This window comes from Oncorhynchus tshawytscha, linkage group LG18 (genome assembly GCF_018296145.1).
Source record: "Oncorhynchus tshawytscha isolate Ot180627B linkage group LG18, Otsh_v2.0, whole genome shotgun sequence".
NCBI lineage: Eukaryota > Metazoa > Chordata > Actinopteri > Salmoniformes > Salmonidae > Oncorhynchus > Oncorhynchus tshawytscha.
Genome location: NC_056446.1, coordinates 25,293,767 through 25,314,938, shown reverse-complemented (window position 1 = coordinate 25,314,938; position 21,172 = coordinate 25,293,767). Strand labels below are relative to the sequence as shown.

Below are 21,172 nucleotides of genomic sequence, written 5' to 3'. Positions count from 1 at the left end.
TTGAGAAACAGACGCCTCACAAGTCCTCAACTGGCAGCTTCATTAAATAGTACCCTCAAAACACCAGTCTCAACGTCAACAGTGAAGAGGCAACTCCGGGATGCTGGCATTCTGCTCTGCATATATTATTTTGTGTTTTACATTGTTTTTGCAGAATTCTGCATGGTGTTTGTCCCTTTTTGTGAATTAGTGGTTGGTGAGTGGACCCCAAACCTCACCCCCATAAAAGGCAATGGGTTCTATAACTGATTCAAGTATTTTTGAGCAAGATCTTAATTGAGATTTTGAATATTATGTTCCTTTTGATGGCATATAAGGCCCTTCTTGCCTTGTCTCTCAGATCATTCACAGCTTTGTGGAAGTTACCTGTGGTGCTGATGTTTAGGCAGAGGTATGTATAGTTTTTTTGTGTGCTCTAGGGCAACAGTGTTTAGATGGAATTTGTATTAATGGTCCTGGCAACTGGACCTTTGTTGGAACACCATTATTTTTGTCTTACTGAGATGTACTGTCAGTGCCCAGGTCTGACAGAATCTGTGCAGAAGAGCCGCTCAGCAAGGAAGAAGTCACTGCTCCAAAACCACCATAAATAAGCCAGACTACTGTTTGCAACTGCACATGTGGGCAAAGATTGTACTTTTTGGAGAAATATCCTCTGGTCTGATGAAACAAAAATAGAACTGTTTGGCCATAATGATCATCATTATGTTTGGAGGAAAAAGGGGGAGGCTTGCAAGCCGAAGAACACCATCCCAACCGTGAAGCACGGGGGTGGCTGCATCATGTTGCGGTTGTGCTTTGCTGCAGGAGGGACTGGTGCACTTCCAAAATAGATGGCTTCACGAGAAGGGAAAATTCTGTGGATATATTGAGGCAACATCTCAAGACATCAGTCAGGAAGTTAAAGCTTGGTCACAAATGGGTCTTCCAAATGGACAATGACCCCAAGCATACTTCCAAAGTTGTGGCAAAATGGCTTAAGGACAACAAAGTCAAAGTATTGGAGTGACCATCACAAAGCCACAACCTCAACCCAGTAGAAAATTTGTGGGCAGAACTGAAAAAGCATGTGCGAGCAAAGAGGCCCACAAACCTGACTCAGTTACACCAGCTCTGTCAGAAAGAATGGGCCAAAATTCACCCAACTTATTGTGGGAAGCTTGTGAAAGGCTACCCGAAATGTCTGACACAAGTTAAACAATTTAAAGGCAATGCTACCAAATACTAATTGAGTGTATGTAAACGTTTGACCCACTGGGAATGTGATGAAAGAAATAAAAGCTGAAATAAATAGTTCTCTGTACTATTATTCTGACGTTTCACATTCTTGAAATAAAGTGGTGATCCTAACTGACCTAAAACAGGGAATTATTACTGTAATTAAATGTCAGGAATTGTGAAAAACTGAGTTTAAATGTACTTGGCTAAGGTGTATGTAAACTTCCGACTTCAACTGTACTTCCTGTACTAAACTGCACTCACTCACACACACACACACACACACACACACACACACACACACACACACACACACACACACACACACACACACACACACACACACACACACACACACACACACACACACACACACACACACACACACACACACACACACACACACACACACACACACACACACACACGATTTAGGGAGTATGTGTTGTGCCCTCCTAAATACATTTTCCTAGGAACTACAGAATTACCTTTCCAGAGTCAAATGATTCTTTCTTCCCCTTTTGCTGCTCAATAGACAGCAGGCCTCATTCCATATAGGGTGACAGTGGTTGTTTGTTTGAGTGTGTGAGAGAGACTCGGGTTTAGAGTGTGTGCTTGTGGTTGTGTTTAACAGTTTGCATTTCAGGGAGTGTGGCAATGTCTGTGTGGCTCTACTTGTGCGCCCAGCTGTGTGTTTTAGTGTGTGTATGTGCATGGGTTATGTACCAGCAAATCTATGTCATTAGTCAATAAGAACCGTTGAAGTGTTCTGGGACTGAATTGATGCCATATTCCGTTCAGTGTGTGTGTGTGTGTGTGTGTGTGTGTGTGTGTGTGTGTGTGTGTGTGTGTGTGTGTGTGTGTGTGTGTGTGTCCCTGGCTGACTATCTGGCTGAATATCTGGCTGACTATCTGACTGATTATCTGGCTGACTATTTGCATCCCTGGCCACCTCCCTGGCTGCCTCCCTGGCTGCCTACCTCCCTCCCTGCCTCCCTGCCTCCCTGACTCCCTGCGTGCTTCCCTCCCTGCCTACCTCCCTCCCTGACTCCCTGCGTGCCTCCCTCCCTGCCTACCTCCCTCCCTGACTCCCTGCCTCCCTGCGTGCCTCCCTCCCTGCACCACTCCCTCCCTGACTCCCTGCCTCCCTGCCTCCCTGCGTGCCTCCCTCCCTGCCTACCTGACTCCCTGCCTGCCTGCCTACCTCCCTGCCTGCCTGCCTCCCTGGCTTCCTACCTGCCTGCCTGCCGCCCTCCCTGCCTCCCTGGCTTCCTACCTCCCTGCCTCCCTGGCTTCCTACCTGCCTGCCTCCCTGGCTTCCTACCTGCCTGCCTCCCTGGCTGCCTACCTGCCTGCCTCCCTGGCTGCCTCCCTGACTGCCTGCCTGCCTACCTCCCTGCCTCCCTGGCTTCCTACCTGCCTGCCTGCCTGGCTTCCTACCTGCCTGCCTGCCTGGCTCCCTCCCTGCCTCCCTGGCTTCCTACCTCCCTGCCTCCCTGGCTTCTTACCTCCCCGCCTCCCTGGCTTCCTACCTCCCTGCCTCCCTGGCTTCCTACCTCCCTGCCTCCCTGGCTTCCTACCTCCCTGCCTCCCTGGCTTCCTACCTCCCTGCCTCCCTGGCTTCCTACCTCCCTGCCTCCCTGGCTTCCTACCTCCCCGCCTCCCTGGCCTCCTACCTGCCTGCCTGCCTGGCTCCCTCCCTGCCTAGCTCCCTGGCTGTCTGCCTGGACCAAAGCCCAGATATGACATCTGTGTTGGATTTCTTATGGACAGTACTGCTGAGTGCCATACGACACAGACAGAGATGGAGAGAGAGGGATAGATGGGTTTGTGTGTAGAGAGAGAGAGAGAGAGAGAGAGCAAGAGAGGGTTTGTTAGATCTGAGATATATGAACATCTTGTTCAATTTCTTCACCACTACTCTACTATGCACTTTGACATTTTAAATTCTCTTCATCGCACCTCTACTTCACACTACAAGACAAGACCCTGTTAGATTCTCTGTGCATGACACCTCTGCTCTCTCTCCCTCTCATCTTATCTCTATTCCTTTCTTTTCTCTACCAGCCAAGCACTTGCCTCTTCAAATCTTCAAGCAGACAAACACCACAGAAGACATGAGAGAGTAAGAAAGCCTTCCTAACAAAGAAAAAATGACTGACTGTTTCAACACAGCGAGCTTATACCAACAACAAAACTCTCTCCTTGTCTGCTGTGCTACTCAGGTCTCTAATAGTGTCTACCTAACCACAACCTAACCACAACCGTAGAAGTGGTGGCTGTATTCTGGCACCTCTACAACAAAGGACCCGACACTCTACAGTCACTAAGTCACTTTGGCCGTCCTCGTAGGAGAACTCTTTTTGGTTCCAGGTAGAACCCTTTCGGGTTCCAAGTGGAACCATCTGTGGAAAGGATTCTACATGGAACCCAAAAGGGTTATACTTGGAATCAAAAGTGGTTATTCAAATGGTTCTCCTATGGGGACAGCAGAAGAACCATTTCAGACTCTAGATAGCACCTTTCTTTCTGAGAGTGTAGCGTGAAGTTTCAGCTGTAAAAGATTACCTTTGGTGACCTGGTGTGCCTTCCTGTGTCTGTGGAGGACTTAAAGCCCACAGTTCACTGTGGAGGAGGTAGCTGGGGGTTGGGGTTGGATGCCGGCGGGGGGGGCAGCTAGCCTTTTCGTAGGTCAATGGCGCCCATTCACCTCAGTTTTCTCTGTAGGAGGTTGAGAACTAATGGAATGTCCCAAACAAAATGAGCATGTCTGAGAGGGACCATTGTGAGAGCTGACCTCAACCCTAACCCCAACCCTAACCCCAACCCTCAGGACGTGGCAGTTTTAGACGTTTAGTGGGAGCCTTTGTCTGATAAGAGTCACTGTACAACAGACAGTGAATTTGGTTCAATAATCAACCTCTTCATAGTCTATTACATGGGTTGGAGCAAAATACTTTGGAGATGACATCGTTAATAGAATAGCCCTCTATTCAAAAGTCCATCTGGAATCCATTTGCTCACATGATGTTATGTTATGGAAATTCTTAACTATCTTTTGCATTACTGCAATCCATATGCTACCAAATCAACCTCCATCCTATCATTTATTTTACTCTCTATCTATGCTGAACAAAAATATATACGCAACATGCAACAATTAAAAATATTTTACTGAGTTACAGTTCATATAAGGAAATCAGTCAATTGAAATAAATCATAATATATTTCACATGACTGGGCAGGGGAGCAGCCATGGGCCTTGGAGGACATAGGCACACCCACTTGGCAGTCAGGCCCACCAACTGGGGAGCCAGGCTCAGCCAATCAGATTGAGTTCTTCCCCACAAAAGGGCATTATTACAGACAGAATTACTCCTCAGCACCCCCCCCAGACGATCCCGCAGGTGAAAAAGCCGGATGTAGAGGTTCTGAGGTGGCCTGGTTACACGTGGTCTGCGGTTGTGAGGCCGGTTGGGCGTACTGCCAAATTCTATAAAACGAAGTTGGAGGCAACTTATGGTAGAGAAATTAACATTCCATTTTCTGGCAACAGCTCTGGTGGACATTCCTGCAGTCAGCATTTCAATTGCACACTCCCTCAAAACTTGAGACATCTGTGGCATTGTGTTTTGTGACATAACTGCACATTTTAAAGTGGCCTTTTATTGTCCCCAGCACAAGGTGCACCTGTGTAATGATTATGCCATTTAATTAGCTTCTTGATATGCCACACCTGTCAGGTGGATGGATCATCTTGACAAAGTAGAAATGCTCACTAACAGGGATTCTAAACAAATTTGTGCACAAAATTTGAAAGAAATATGCTTTTTGTTCATATGGAACATTTCTGGGATTTTGGATTTTAGCTCATGAAACATAGGACCAACACTTTACATGTTGCATATATACAGTGGGGAGAACAAGTATTTGATACACTGCCGATTTTGCAGGTTTTCCTACTTACCAAGCATGTAGAGGTCTATAATTTTTATCATAGGTACACTTCAACTGTGAGAGACGGAATCTAAAACAAAAATCCAGAAAATCACATTGTATGATTTTTAAGTAATTCATTTGCATTTTATTGCATGACATAAGTATTTGATCACCTACCAACCAGTAAGAATTCCAGCTCTCACAGACCTGTTAGTTTTTTCTTTAAGAAGCCCTCCTGTTCTCCACTCATTACCTGTATTAACTGCACCTGTTTGAACTCGTTACCTGTATAAAAGACACCTGTCCACACACTCAATCAAACAGACTCCAACCTCTCCACAATGGCCAAGACTAGAGAGCTGTGTAAAGACATCAGGGATAAAATTGTAGACCTGCACAAGACTGGGATGGGCTTCAGGACAATAGGCAAGCAGCTTGGTAAGAAGGCAACAACTGTTGGCGCAATTATTAGAAAATGGAAGAAGTTCAAGATGACGGTCAATCACCCTCGGTCTGGGGCTCCATGCAAGATCTCACCTCGTGGGGCATCAATGATCATGAGGAAGGTGAGGGATCAGCCCAGAACTACACGGCAGGACCTGGTCAATGACCTGAAGAGAGCTGGGACCACAGTCTCAAAGAAAACCATTAGTAACACACTACGCCGTCATGGATTAAAATCCTGCAGTGCACGCAAGGTCCCCCTGCTCAAGCCAGCGCAAGTCAAGGCCCGTCTGAAGTTTGCCAATGACCATCTGGATGATCCAGAGGAGGAATGGGAGAAGGTCATGTGGTCTGATGAGACAAAAATAGAGCTTTTTGTCTAAACTCCACTCTCCGTTTTTGGAGGAAGAAGAAGGATGAGTACAACCCCAAGAACACCATCCCAACCATGAAGCATGGAGGTGGAAACATCATTCTTTGGGGATGCTTTTCTGCAAAGGGGACAGGACGACTGCACCGTATTGAGGGGAAGATGGATGGGGCCATGTATCGCGAGATCTTGGCCAACAACCTCCTTCCCTCAGTAAGAGCATTGAAGATGGGTCGTGGCTGGGTCTTCCAGCATGACAACGACCCGAAACACACAGCCAGGGCAACTAAGGAGTGGCTCCGTAAGAAGCATCTCAAGGTCCTGGAGTGGTCTAGCCAGTCTCCAGACCTGAACCCAATAGAAAATCTTTGGAGGGAGCTGAAAGTTCGTATTGCCCAGCGACAGCCCCGAAACCTGAAGGATCTGGAGAAGGTCTGTATGGAGGAGTGGGCCATAATCCCTGCTGCAGTGTGTGCAAACCTGGTCAAGAACTACAGGAAACGTATGATCACTGTAATTGCAAACAAAGGTTTCTGTACCAAATATTAAGTTCTGCTTTTCTGATGTATCAAATACTTATGTCATGCAATAAAATACAAATTAATTTCTTAAAAATCATACAATGTGATTTTCTGGATGTTTGTTTTAGATTCCGCCTCTCACAGTTTAAGTGTACCTATGATAAAAAATTACAGACCTCTACATGCTTTGTAAGTAGGAAAACCTGCAAAATCGGCAGTGTATCAAATACTTATTCTCCCCACTGTATTTTTGTTCAGTATAATATGTTGACTTCATACAGATCAAATGAATTTAGTAACAACTGGTAAAGCCAGTCATGGTAGTGTGTCTGTGACTCTACGGGGCATTCCAGCTGCAGCTCCAGCCTCAACTCCAGGGAGGGGAGAACAGACATGGTGTGACCCCAGGTGACATGTCACTTTTTCACCCAGTGATCTGCTGTGACTCCCTTGTCCCTGGTTCCCTCAGCTCTGGGTTTAAAGCTGTCTGAGAAACTCAGTCACACCTATGGGATTAAAAAGTCTATTCTTTCTTTCTTTCTTTCTTTCTTTCTCTCTCTCTCTCTCTCTCTCTCTGTGTCCTCCCTCTCTGTCCTCCTCTCCCCCAATTTCTAGACTGCTAAGAGAACCAGGGTCACTTTAGTTTCTTTGCCAAACCCATTTGTTCCCCACTTGCTGTTCGTGAGTTTCGTTAAACTCAGTGACTAAGCTCACAGATAGAGGCTTCGCTGGGAAATGAACCAGACCAAATGGATTGTTATTGAGTGAGGGCAGCGTTCATTTAGAGTCATGTTGATGCTAATTTCAACAAACGTCATCGCTCTCTGGGTGAACAGAATAGCTTAATTGAAATAGGTGTTTATTTCTCTCTTTCCACTCATTTAAATAAAGGGTTGTCTAATTGAAATTCATGCCATTCTGGCTGACGAGGCAAACTGCTAGAGTGAATGAACCATTGACTGCAGTGGGCTAAATCAGGGTCACATCAGGGATTGGTTCTTGGAAGTCTTAAATAAATCTACTTTGAAACTTAAGTATACACCTCAAACACATGGTTATGGGCTTACAAAAACAGTTGAAGATATAGAGTTGAAATATACTCCATAAAAATTATGATTATTTATTATGAAATTAAGAAAATAATTAATAACATTCAACCCATGAGGCCACTAGGTTATTTTACTGCAGGAAAAGGCTTTGATGTGGGACAACATTTGTGATTCTTTTTTATTACCAATGCATGCTAGGCCGTCATTGTAAATAAGAATTTGTTCTTAACTGACTTGCCTAGTTAAATAAAGGTTAAATAAAAACTAAAAACTAGGCAAGCTGAAGGAAAAGTACACACCAGAAGACAGGATTGTGAACATATCAGCTAACTCAGACATTCTGTGTGAAAGCTCTATGTTGTGCTGTGTTCTGTGCTGTGCAGTGCTAATTGTCGACACGTGTATACTATGAGTTGTTATGTGTACATGAACAGTATATGACCAACTCAGTTGCTCATGATAAGGGTGAGTGTTGTTTTGTTATACACCCCAGCGTGTTTTTTCTGCTGAGTTTGTGATCCGGATTAGGGACAGCTGGTCCATCAGTGATGAGGGATCTGTGGCTGTGGTGCAGAATTCCTCAGATAAGCACCGTGGCTCATAGATAACTCACTCGATGTCCTCTGAGAGAAGAGATAGAGAGACTGAGGGAGAGGGAAATAGAGAGAGAACTATGGAGTTTGATGGAGAGATTAATCCTCGCTCCGTCCCCATCCCCGCCCCGTCCCCATCCCCGCCCCATCCCCACCCCCTGTCCCCGTCCCCATCCCCATCCCCCCGTCCCCGCCCCCGTCCCCATCCCCGCCCCTCCCCGTCCCCATCCCCGCCCCCATCCCCATCCCCGCCCCCGTCCCATCCCCGTCCCCATCCCCCCCCGCCCACATCCCCGTCCCCATCCGCCCCGCCCCATCCCCGTCCCCATCCCCGTCCCCGTCCCCATCCCCGCCCCCATCCCCGCCCCCTGCCCCCGCCCCCATCCCCACCCCTGTCCCCGTCCACATCCCCGCCCCGCCCCGTCCCCATCCCCGCCCCATCCCCGCCCCGTCCCTGTCCCCGTCCCCATCTCTGTCTCTTAGGTGCTGTTTGTCTTGTCGAAGTTGATGTTTCTAAGTGGTTTAATGCATTCCGTTTCTCTATCATTTGTGATAATGCCTTCTCCTCCACCCCCTCCATACTTCCATCCCTTTACTTAGAAATGAAAAAGTCAAGCTGAAGAAATAAAAGAAGGCTTGAAAAGGTAAATTATTAAATAAAAGATGGGGTGTTTGCACTAGCAGGAGACTTGACAGCTGAGAGATAGATCTCCTTTGGTTTGTTAATTATCCAAACAAACCTCAAACAAACCCTTAGGCTGTCCTGTCTACTCCACACACTTAAACACACACACACACACACATTTATAGACCACTATAAGAACCTGTGGGCTCAGCTGTGGGCTCATTAAATTGGAGGCGCCAATGTTCCAATCCATTCAGCAGTACGTCATGTCAAACAGACAGAACAGGCATGGTTCATGGATTGTCATTACATTGGACACACATGCTATGATCTGCTATGTGTTTTTCTCTATACAGCTTTCGGTAATCCACTTCACACTGCTTCAAACTCCTTATCCCTTTTAGTGTATACTGATAAGAGTGAAGTGTGCCACGACAGCACAGAGCGTTCCTGTGTGCTTCTCACTGCTCATGAAGGTCATCTGTTTCCCATTTGGCTCTTCATCCTCAACATCTCTGTCAGAAACACTGAGCCTTCGTCTGCCTTCCAAACCCATGTCATTCATCTGTTATGTGAAAACACGTCTCCATGAGAGAGAGATAGAGAGAAGGGAGAGAGAGAGGGGAGAGAGAGAGGGGAGAGAGAGAGAGGAGAGAGAGGGGAGAGAGAGGGGAGAGAGATGAGGAGAGATGAGGAGGGAGAGAGAGGGGAGAGAGAGAGATAGATAGAGGGGAGAGAGAGGGGAGAGAGAGGAGAGAGAGAGGGGAGAGAGGGGAGAGAGAGAAGAGAGAGAGAGGGGAGAGAGGGGGAGAGAGGGGGAGAGAGAGGGGAGAGAGAGAGAGGGGGGGGAGAGAGGGGGAGAGAGAGAGGGGAGAGAGAGGGGGAGAGAGGGAGGGGGGGAGAGAGGGGGAGAGAGAGAGGGGAGAGAGAGAGGGGGAGAGAGAGGGGGGAGAGAGAGAAGAGAGAGAGAGGGGAGAGAGGGGGAGAGAGAGAGGGAGAGAGAGAAGAGAGAGAGGGGGGGAGAGGGAGAGGGGAAGAGAGAGGGAGGGGGAGAGAGAGGGGGAGAGAGAGAGGGAGAGAGAGGGGGGAGAGAGAGGGGAGAGAGAAGAGAGAGAGAGGGGGAGAGAGAGGGAGAGAGAGGGGGAGAGAGAGGGGAGAGAGAGAAGAGAGAGAGAGGGGGAGAGAGAGGGAGAGAGAGAAGAGAGAGAGAGGGGAGAGAGAGGGGGAGAGAGAGGGGAGAGAGAGAGGGGAGGGAGAGAGGGGAGAGAGAGGGGGGGAGAGAGGGGGAGAGAGAGGGGGGGAGAGGGGGAGAGAGAGGGGGAGAGAGGGGAGAGAGAGGGGGAGAGAGAGGGGGAGAGAGAGAGGGGGAGAGAGAGGGGGGAGAGAGAGGGGGAGAGAGAGGGGGAGAGAGAGGGGAGAGAGAGAGGGGGAGGTAAAGCGATGGAAAGACTTTGAGAGAAAGATGAACACATGCCAATGTAAGAGGAAGTAAGTGAGGTATAGAGAGAACACATGACAAAATGTATTCTGCTCCTCTGAGGCAGTGTTTCCCAAGTCCAGTCCTTCAGCACCCCCAGCAGTGTTTCCTAAGTCCTTCAGCACCCCCAGCAGTGTTTTCCAAGTCTAGTCCTTCAGCACCCCCAGCAGTGTTTCCCAACTCCAGTCCTTCAGCACCCCCAGCATTGTTTCCCAAGTCCTTCAGCACCCCAGCAGTGTTTCCCAACTCCAGTCCTTCAGCACCCCCAGCAGTGTTTCCCAAGTCCAGTCCTTCAGCACCCCCAGCAGTGTTTCAAGTCCAGTCCTTCAGCACCCCAGCAGTGTTTCCAAGTCCTTCAGCACCCCCAGCAGTGTTTCCTAAGTCCCTTCAGCACCCCCAGCAGTGTTTCCCAACTCCAGTCCTTCAGCACCCCCAGCATTGTTTCCCAAGTCCTTCAGCACCCCAGCAGTGTTTCCCAACTCCAGTCCTTCAGCACCCCCAGCAGTGTTTCCCAAGTCCAGTCCTTCAGCACCCCCAGCAGTGTTTCCCAAGTCCAGTCCTTCAGCACCCCCAGCAGTGTTTCCCAATTCCAGTCCTTCAGCAGCCCCAGCAGTGTTTCCCAAGTCCAGTCCTTCAGCACCCCCAGCAGTGTTTCCCAAGTCCAGTCCTTCAGCACCCCCAGCAGTGTTTCCCAAGTCCTTCAGCACCCCCCAGCAGTGTTTCCCAAGTCCTTCAGCACCCCCAGCAGTGTTTCCCAAGTCCTTCAGCACTCCCAGCAGTGTTTTCCAACTCCAGTCCTTCAGCACCCTCAGCATTGTTTCCCAAGTCCAGTCCTTCAGCACCCTCAGCAGTGTTTCCCAACTCCAGTCCCCCAGTACCCCAAACAATGTTCCCCAACTCCAGTCCTCCAGTACCCCAAACAATGTTCCCCAACTCCAGTCCCCCAAACAGTGTTTCCCAACTCCAGTCCTCCAGTACCCCAAACAATGTTCCCCAACTCCAGTCCTCCAGTCCCCCAAACAATGTTCCCCAACTCCAGTCCTCCAGTACCCCAAACAATGTTCCCCAACTCCAGTCCTCCAGTACCCCAAACAATGTTCCCCAACTCCAGTCCTCCAGTACCAGTCCCCAGTCCTCCCAAACAGTGTTTCCCAACTCCAGTCCTCCAGTACCCCAAACAATGTTCCCCAACTCCAGTCCTCCAGTACCCCAAACAATGTTCCCCAACTCCAGTCCCAAACAGTGTTTCCCACCCCCTCCAAAACAATGTTCCCCAACTCCAGTCCTCCAGTACCCCAAACAATGTTCCCAACTCCAGTCCTCCCAGTACCCAAACAGTGTTTCCCAACTCCAGTCCTCCAGTACCCCAAACAATGTTCCCCAACTCCAGTCCTCCAGTACCCCAAACAATGTTCCCCAACTCCAGTCCCCCAAACAGTGTTTCCCAACTCCAGTCCTCCAGTCCCCCAAACAGTGTTTCCCAACTCCAGTCCTCCAGTCCCCCAAACAGTGTTTCCCAACTCCAGTCCTCACAAGAAGAAAGCATAATCAGCAGAACAATGGGGGGGATTTGTCAGACAAAATAGGGAGGACTGTAGAGGTTCATCCGAGGTCTAGTGCAGTGTTTCCCAACTCCAGTCCTTCAGTACCCCAAACAGTACCCATTTTTGTTGTAGTTCCGTACAAGCACACCTGATTCAACTTGTCAAATAATCAACAGGCCCACAATTGAATCAGGGGAGTTTGTCCAGGGCTACAACAAAAATGTGTTATGTTGGGAGGACTGGAGATAGGAAACACTGTTGGGACTGTTGAAGGACTGGAGATAGGAAACACTGTTGGGACTGTTGGAGGACTGGGGATAGGAAACACTGTTGGGACTGTTGGAGGACTGGGGATAGGAAACACTTTTGGGACTGTTGGAGGACTGGGGATAGGAAACACTGTTGGGACTGTTGGAGGACTGGGGATAGGAAACACTGTTGGGACTGTTGGAGGACTGGAGATAGGAAACACTTTGGGACTGTTGGAGGACTGGGGATAGGAAACACTGTTGGGACTGTTGGAGGACTGGGGATAGGAAACACTGTTGGGACTGTTGGAGGACTGGAGATAGGAAACACTGTTGGGACTGTTGGAGGACTGGGGATAGGAAACTGCACTGTTGGGACTGTTGGAGGACTGGGGATAGGAAACACTGTTGGGACTGTTGGAGGACTGGGGATAGGAAACACTGTTGGGACTGTTGGAGGACTGGGGATAGGAAACACTGTTGGGACTGTTGGAGGACTGGGGATAGGAAACACTGTTGGGACTGTTGGAGGACTGGGGATAGGAAACACTGTTGGGACTGTTGGAGGACTGGGGATAGGAAACACTGTTGGGACTGTTGGAGGACTGGGGATAGGAAACACTTTGGGACTGTTGGAGGACTGGGGATAGGAAACACTTTTGGGACTGTTGGAGGACTGGGGATAGGAAACACTGTTGGGACTGTTGGAGGACTGGGGATAGGAAACACTGTTGGGACTGTTGGAGGACTGGGGATAGGAAACACTGTTGGGACTGTTGGAGGACTGGGGATAGGAAACACTGTTGGGACTGTTGGAGGACTGGGATAGGAAACACTGTTGGGACTGTTGGAGGACTGGGGATAGGAAACACTGTTGGGACTGTTGGAGGACTGGGGATAGGAAACACTGTTGGGACTGTTGGAGGACTGGGGATAGGAAACACTGTTGGGACTGTTGGAGGACTGGGGATAGGAAACACTGTTGGGACTGTTGGAGGACTGGAGATAGGAAACACTGTTGGGACTGTTGGAGGACTGGGGATAGGAAACACTGTTGGGACTGTTGGAGGACTGGGGATAGGAAACACTTTTGGGACTGTTGGAGGACTGGGGATAGGAAACACTGTTGGGACTGTTGGAGGACTGGAGATAGGAAACACTGTTGGGACTGTTGGAGGACTGGGGATAGGAAACACTGTTGGGACTGTTGGAGGACTGGAGATAGGGAACACTTTTGGGACTGTTGGAGGACTGGGGATAGGAAACACTGTTGGGACTGTTGGAGGACTGGGGATAGGAAACACTTTTGGGACTGTTGGAGGACTGGAGATAGGAAACACTGTTGGGACTGTTGGAGGACTGGAGGTAGGAAACACTGCTCTAGGACAGCTTATGTGACAAATGTGTGTTAAAAACCAGAGAGCACCAGGCAACATATGGTGCTATCTATTATTGATGTCACACCAGGAGCCAACTAGCTCTTGGTGCTCAGGGCGGGGGTGATGTGGCATAACAAGCCTGCAGTGATTTTCAAGAAGCCTCGGTTGAGACATGCTGGGGTGATTGGAGTTTTGTCGCTCTTTAAAGATACAGAGATGGGAGAGGTGGTAGCTATTGAGCAGCATGGCTCCCTGAGGAGAGAGACTAAGACAGGAGAGAGAAGAAGACAGGAGAGAGACTGAGACAGGAGAGGGAAGAAGACAGGAGAAAGACTTAGACAGGAGAGAGACTGAGACAGGAGAGAGAAGAAGACAGGAGAGAGAAGAAGACAGGAGAGAGACTGAGACAGGAGAGAGAAGAAGACAGGAAAGAGACTGAGACAGGAGAGAAAAGAGGACAGGAGAGAGACTGAGACAAGATAGAGACTGATACAGGAGAGAGACTGAGACAGGAGAGAGAGGACGACAGGAGAGAGACTGAGACAGGAGAGAGAAGAGGACAGGAGTGAGAAGAAGACAGGAGAAAGACTGAGACAGGAGAGAGAAGAAGACAAGAGAGAGAAGAAGACAGGAGAGAGACTGAGACAGGAGAGAGAATAAGACAGGAGAGAGAAGAAGACAGGAGAGAGAAGAAGACAGGAGAGAGACTGAGACAGGAGAGAGAAGAAGACAGGAGAGAGACTGAGACAGGATAGAGAAGAAGACAGGAGAGAGACTGAGACAGGAGAGAGAAGAAGACAGGAGAGAGACTGAGACAGGAGAGAGAAGAAGACAGGAGAGAGACTGAGACAGGAGAGAGAAGAAGACAGGAGAGAGAAGAAGACAGGAGGGAGACTGAGACAGGATAGAGACTGATACAGGAGAGAGACTGAGACAGGAGAGAGACTGGGACAGGAGAGAGAAGAAGACAGGAGAGAGACTGAGACAGGAGAGAGAAGAAGACAGGAGAGTGACTGAGACAGGACAGAGAAGAAGACAGGAGAGAGAAGAAGACAGGAGAGAGACTGAGACAGGAGAGAGACTGAGACAGGAGAGAGAAGAAGACAGGAGAGAGACTGAGACAGGAGAGAGAACAAGACAGGAGAGAGACTGAGACAGGAGAGAGAATAAGACAGGAGAGAGACTGAGACAGGAGAGAGACTGAGACAGGACAGAAAAGAAGACAGGAGAGAGAAGAAGACAGGAGAGAGATTGAGACAGGAGAGAGAATAAGACAGGAGAGAGACTGAGACAGGAGAGAGAAGAAGACAGAGACAGGAGAGAGACTGAGACAGGAGAGAGAAGACTGAGACAGGAGAGAGAAGAAGACAGGAGAGACACTGACACAGGAGAGAGAAGACAGGAGAGAGACTGAGACAGGAGAGAGAAGAAGACAGGAGAGAGACTGAGACAGGAGAGAGACTGAGACAGGAGAGGAAGAAGACAGGAGAGAGACTGAGACAGGAGAGAGAGAGTGAGACAGGAGAGAGAGACTGAGACAGGATAGAGACTGAGACAGGAGAGACAGGAGAGAAAGAAGACAGACTAAGACAGGAGAGAGAATAAGACAGGAGAGAGACTGAGACAGGAGAGAGACTGAGACAGGACAGAAAAGAGACTGAGAGAGGACAGGAGAGACAAGACAGGAGAGAGAATAAGACTGGAGAGAGACTGAGAGAGAGAGACTGAGACAGGAGAGAGAGACTGAGACAGGAGAGAGACTGAGACAGAAGAGAGAGACTGAGACAGGAGAGATTGAGACAGAAGAAGAAGACAGGAGAGAGACAAACAGGAGAGAGACGAAGACTGGAGAGAGACTGAGACAGGAGAGAGAAGAAGACAGGAGAGAGACTGATACAGGAGAGAGACTGAGACAGGAGAAAGACCCTAGACAGGACAGAGACTGAGACAGGAGAGAGACTGAGACAGGAGAGAGACTGAGACAGGAGAGAGACTGAGACAGGAGAGAGAAGAAGACAGGAGAGAGACTGAGACAGGAGAGAGACTGAGACAGGAGAGAGACTGAGACAGGAGAGAGACAAACAGGAGAGAGACGAAGACTGGAGAGAGACTGAGACAGGAGAGAGAAGAAGACAGGAGAGAGACTGATACAGGAGAGAGACTGAGACAGGAGAAAGACCCTAGACAGGAGAGAGACTGAGACAGGAGAGAGACTGAGACAGGAGAGAGACAAACAGGAGAGAGAAGAAGACAGGAGAGAGACTGAGACAGGAGAGAGATTGAGACAGGAGAGAGATTGAGACAGGAGAGGGAAGAAGACAGGAGAGTGACTGAGACAGGAGAGAGACTGAGACAGGAGAGAGTCTGAGACAGGAGAGAGTCTGAGACAGAAGAGAGACTGAGACAGGAGAGAGAAGGAGAGAGACTGAGACAGGACAGAGACTGAGACAGGATAGAGACAGACAGGAGAGAGAAGAAGACAGGAGAGAGACTGAGACAGGAGAGAGACTGAGACAGGAGAAATATGGTGGAGTGGAAGGAGATATGTGTGTCTTTGTCTCTCCATTGGACATTGGGACTCCCGCCCTAATGTTACTTTGTAGCAAATCTTTACACCCCTGGTTCAGACAGTGAGTCATCTTTGGCCCACCCACCTTCACACGTTAACATCTAATAGCATATCAACTATTCAACCAACTAATGCTGGTTATTTCACTCAATGCACATTTCAGTGTTCTCAGGTTTTTCTGCACAGTCAGAAGTTTCCGCGTAAGAGTCTTTCAGTTTGAGAGTATCTTTCCCAGTCTCAGAGTCTATCAGATAAAGTATTTCACCTGAGTGGTGTGTCTGTTGCCTTTAGTGCAGTAAAACAGCTCAGCTCGACCACACAGGAGTCCTTTCCCTCTCTGTAACCTAAGGAACCTCAGTCCCTCTGCCGCTCCTCTCTCTCCCCTCTTCAGCCTACAGCTCTTAGAGACTGCACTCCATTCCTCTGTTGATCCCACTGCCCTTCTCCTCTTCTGTCTGTCAGCCTCAAAGGATTAAGCAGCTTTGTGCCAACAGTGAGTGAACGAGCGCTCCTGAACGTCCCCTTATCAACTCTCCCTCAGTGACTCACTGCTCCAGGTGGGTATCATCCACTAAGCTCTGCTCTCAGATCAGATAATACTTATACAGTTCCACAAATATGAACAATTCAACAGCAGATACTGACTTCTGATCAGATAAGTGCTTAGTGGTCACATCACCCTACGGCAGGTATAATCGCTCTCACTCACCTTTCTGTTCGGGCGTAGAGGTGGGCAGCATGTGGAGGGGTCCTCCCCGCCCACTGTCTTCCCTGCTACAGAGTCCTTCTTCGGCGTGCGTACGTAGGACACCCTTCTCTTCACAGCTCTGTCCCCAACCCGGCTCTCCGTGGGGTCTGCGGCCCCCAGTTTCCTTTCCCCGCTGTCCAGTAGCACCTGGCTGGTCTGTGTGGGACGTCCCAAGGTGAGGGGCGAAGGTGCCCCCCTCCTTTCCCCCAGTTCCAGGTAAACATGTAGACAGACACAGAGAGCGGTGAGGAGAAGACACAGGCGCAGAGTCAGTCCTCTAGTCAGTCTGTCTCTCCACATGCCTGGATACACTGTCTATCTCACTTTTCCCTGTTTCTCTCTTTCTCGCCTCCTAAACAGTGAGATTGTTGATCTCGCTCTCTTTCTCTATCCCATTCTTCTTCTCCTGATCCTTTGAGTGGTGTGTCTCTCTCTTGTCTTCCATCTCTCCTTCCTTTCCTCCTAAGTCCACAGTTGGATCAAGATAAGTATGAGCATTACTGAAGGTTTGTGAGACAGGAGGACACCTGTTCATCACAAAACAACTACGTCAGTGTGAGTGAGTGTGTGTGTGTGTGCCTGTGTGATTTAGTATGTGTGTGTGTGTGTGTCTCTCTCTCTCTCTCTGTATGTGTCAGTGTGTGTGAACCTCTGCACATTGACTCGGTGGAATAGAGTGTGCCGCTCTCTATGAAAACTTTTGGAACTTCTCCCCTCCCTGTCCTAGCCCTCACACCCCTTTCTCACACACACCCCTCTCACTCCGTCTGACCCCTCCCTCTCTCCCTCGCTCCGTTCCCCTGTGTCTTGGGTTACTGTGTAACTCTACACCGGGCAGGGCCAACACATCCACAGCTAGCTGTCACCAAGGCCTCACATTCTCTCTCTACAGACACTGTTTCATACAGGAGATCATAGAGAGATGGAAGGAGAGAGACAGAGAAACAGAGAGAGAGAAGGAAGGAGAGAAGGTGTGAGAGAGAGAGAGAGAGAGAGAGAGGGAGAGAGGGACAAGGAGACAGGGAAGTGCAGTCTTGGAGAGTGAAGAACTGTATGACCTGTGTGTTTGTGCAGTCTATCACAGAAAGAGAGGAGAGAGGGAAAAGAAAACAAACATGAAGAATGGAGAAGAGAGGGATACAGAGGTCCAGAAGAAAGTGTTTCAGTGTTTGAAATGAAGGGCTGAGTGAGTGTTCTTCATCTACCTTAGCTCTCTCTCTCTCTTTCTTTCTTTCTTTCTTTCTCTCTCTCTCATTCTCTCTCTGTCTTTCTCTCTCCATTTCTCTCTCTCTATTTCTTGTGCTTTCGCTCTCTCTCTCTCTCTCTCTCTTTCTCTCTATTTCTCATTCTCTGTCCCTCTCTTCCTCCTTCTCTCTCTTTTTCTCTTTCTCTCTCACTCCATCTCTCTCTGTCTCTCTCTCTCTTTCTGCTCGCTGCAATCTGAAAACTCGGGCTATAAACATGATTAATCTATAAACCATTAGTACTGAAGTCCTATGAAATCACTTTGAAACACTCTACGCCACCTCCTGCCTCTATCTAAAACCTACTCCTTCATTGATTTCCCCCTGAAGCATCCCAATCGCTCCTTTATTCAGAAACAAAATAATTACAATTCCCTTACTGCAGCTCCCATCTATTAACTCTGTTATTGACATTGCAGAGGGCAACGAAATGTAGGAAATTGTAGATTATGTCAGAGTAAGAACAGTGAATTTTTAGCCTGCTGGGGAAACTTTATCCATTCGACTTTTGGGGACGTTATTAATTTATGTCAGTGAAGATGTGGGTGGAATGATTGAGGATTTACACAGGCTTTATGAAGAGAATAATATGGAGGCAATCAGACAGTGCACTCTTTATTTATGAAAACAGGCTGTGATTGTCTGGAGACACAGGGCTCTACTGCCACCTGTATGTAGAGAGAAGTAGCACACAGACACACAGGCAATTACACAGGGTCATTTTCCCAAGTCAATATGGAGTACGTTAGTTAAAGATTAAATGACTTTCAATGAATTACAAATGAGACGAAGTCTTCTTCTGCTGTGTTTTTATTGGACTGTTTCACTCCAATTCTAAGTGGTTTCCAGGGCCAGCTAGCTTCTATCCTGAGGCGGTCAAGGTAGAGCTTTATGTGTATCTGTTTGTGCATGTGTGTGTGTACGCAGTGTGTTTGCACGTTACACCCCATGAATGTGACCCTCACATTGACATATGGCACACGCCTGCGTAATACCTGCTTTACCGCAGAGTACATGTCTATAGGTACTAGTATATTGTATAAAGTTAGTTTGTGTAGGCCTACAACCAGCCAGACAGTATACACCCAATTGCATTAGAACACATCTCATAGTATACCATCTAAGGAGAGGAAAGTGGAGAAATGATAACTATATTTCATTTCATTCCTTCATCCCTCCAGTTGTCCCCCCCACCGCCCACCTCTGAAAACCCCAGTTATGTAAGTGTGTAATGGTAGAAGACAAGCACAGAGCCATACAGGGACATGATGGATTAAACTCTCACAGCAACACCATCCAGCTATTAGCTCTAACAGGTAGCACTCTATGGCGCCACCATATGGTCAGTCAGTGGTACAACATTCAGAATACAGCTCACTGGGGTGAGGAGAGGGAACGGGAACAAGGAAGGGGAGAAGGAATCCCCATGAGGGGACACTGTGAAGCATGTCTAGCTGGACTGACTGACTGAGAGAGAGATTTCTCTGTCAGCCCCAGGATTCAAACTGGCAACCCTACGGTCACTGTCTGCTACCACCACCCATTCATTCAAGTACCAGACCAATTGTAAAAGGAGTATGTTTCTGATCTAGCTGGACCAGATGGAACATACTGTGGAAGTCTTTTTCCACAGAGTTCACATGCCACGTTTTGCTTTGCTTGTACATTATTGGCACCATACTATTGCAAAATGACATGCTTGCAGAGGGAAAGCTAGGAAGGCCAGTCTCCATTCCCCTCTCTGCGCTGTGTGTGACGGCTTGGGACTTGATTAAGTAACAGGGAAGAATCAGATGTAGTTGATGAAGGAGACAGTGACTCTACGCTTCACCCTGGGTTCTGTGACATCCACTCCAGTTGGCCATGCAGAGCAGAAGTCAATAATGACAACCATAGAGTGCTTCAGAGAGATTGAGTGTCGAACGACTTCACCACAATAATGGTGCTTCATTTGACACTCTCACAAGGTAGAGGCTTTACTCCTGTTTTTTGGTGAGAAAGCTCTTGGTAGCTGGGAAGTGAGTGACTGTGTAACAGATGTTTGGGTTCTCACGGTGGAAGAAGGCAGAACCTCTTGTTCTTTCTCAGCTGTTCTAGGGTCTGGAGAGGTGAGAAGAACATCTCAGCCCTCTCCATCGTTCTGTCCACATATTCATGAAAACCTGGTCATCTTGTAGAAGAAATCAAGTTAAGGGTGCAGGGAGTAGTCAGGGAAAGCCACAGTGAGAAAATAAAAGGAAAGGGAGATGGAGTGAGTGTGTTTGTGTGGTAGAAAACTGGACTGAGAGAGAGAGGAAAATGGTAAATTGACTCCCCATGTGAGTATGAGAGGGGAGAAAAGAGGAAGAGAGGGGAGATTTGCCCCAATAATGAGTGTCTGGGCTAAAACCAGTAGCAGGGTGTGCGTGTGTGTAGATGTGTGTGTTCATGCATACATGCAGGCATTTTTGTATGCTTATGTGTGTATAGCACAGGAGCACATGTGTACAAGCTCAGTGTGTGTGGTTAGATTGGTGTTTGAGGCTTTGTGAGTGCGTGAATGTAGATGCGCAGCAGGGTCAGAATTTCTCTGGTTGTGATTGGACATAGAGTTGGGAGGACACTAACAGGTGGGGGATTGTTGGAGGGGGTGTGGTTGGCTGGCTCGGGGACTACGGGGGGTTGGCTGGCTCGGGGGACTGCTGGAGGGGGTGGGGTTGGCTGGCTCGGGGACTACTGGAGGGGGTTGGCTGGCTGGGGAACTGTTGTGTTACTACCAACCTTATATCTCCACATCAGATTTCTGTCTGTTTCTGTGGAATTCATGAATGATTTACTTGTTGAAGATCTTTGTAATGATAAGCACACTGTTTCAGTCAGGCAGATAGATGGTAATAACCAGACAACACATGGAGTCATAGAGCCTATGGAAGTGACATTGAGGCATGTTGATATAAATTTAAGAAATATCCATGCTGTGGATATGGAGAGAAAGGTCTATAGTAATTGGTTGGGAATGCTTTTCAGACATTTTCATCATAAACCAGTAGTCCAGTATATCAGGTTAAGTGCCTATCAGAAAGGCTACACAGTTTACAGATTTTGTGTGATTCTAGAATTTGATTGGTCCTTTTCTGTCCTATGCTTTAGCTGCAGGTGGTCAGTCAGTTGAATTTCACTTGGAACACAAACAGGTGCACCTGTTGTAGCCAGTCAAGGCAGGTT

The 21,172-nt window shown here is 48.4% G+C and overlaps 1 protein-coding gene across 1 annotated transcript in view; it reads right to left on the bottom strand.

The window, feature by feature from the left end:
* LOC112217792 (methyltransferase-like protein 24) overlaps positions 1-17,362 on the bottom strand; it is a 60,966-nt gene extending 43,604 nt beyond the window's left edge. Inside the window, exon 1 of the mRNA XM_024378323.2 lies at positions 16,686-17,362. Within this exon, the coding sequence (XP_024234091.1) occupies positions 16,686-17,024 (339 nt within the window). The 5' untranslated portion in view covers positions 17,025-17,362. The remainder of the gene's footprint in view (positions 1-16,685) is intronic.
* Between the last annotated feature and the right edge of the window lie 3,810 nt (positions 17,363-21,172).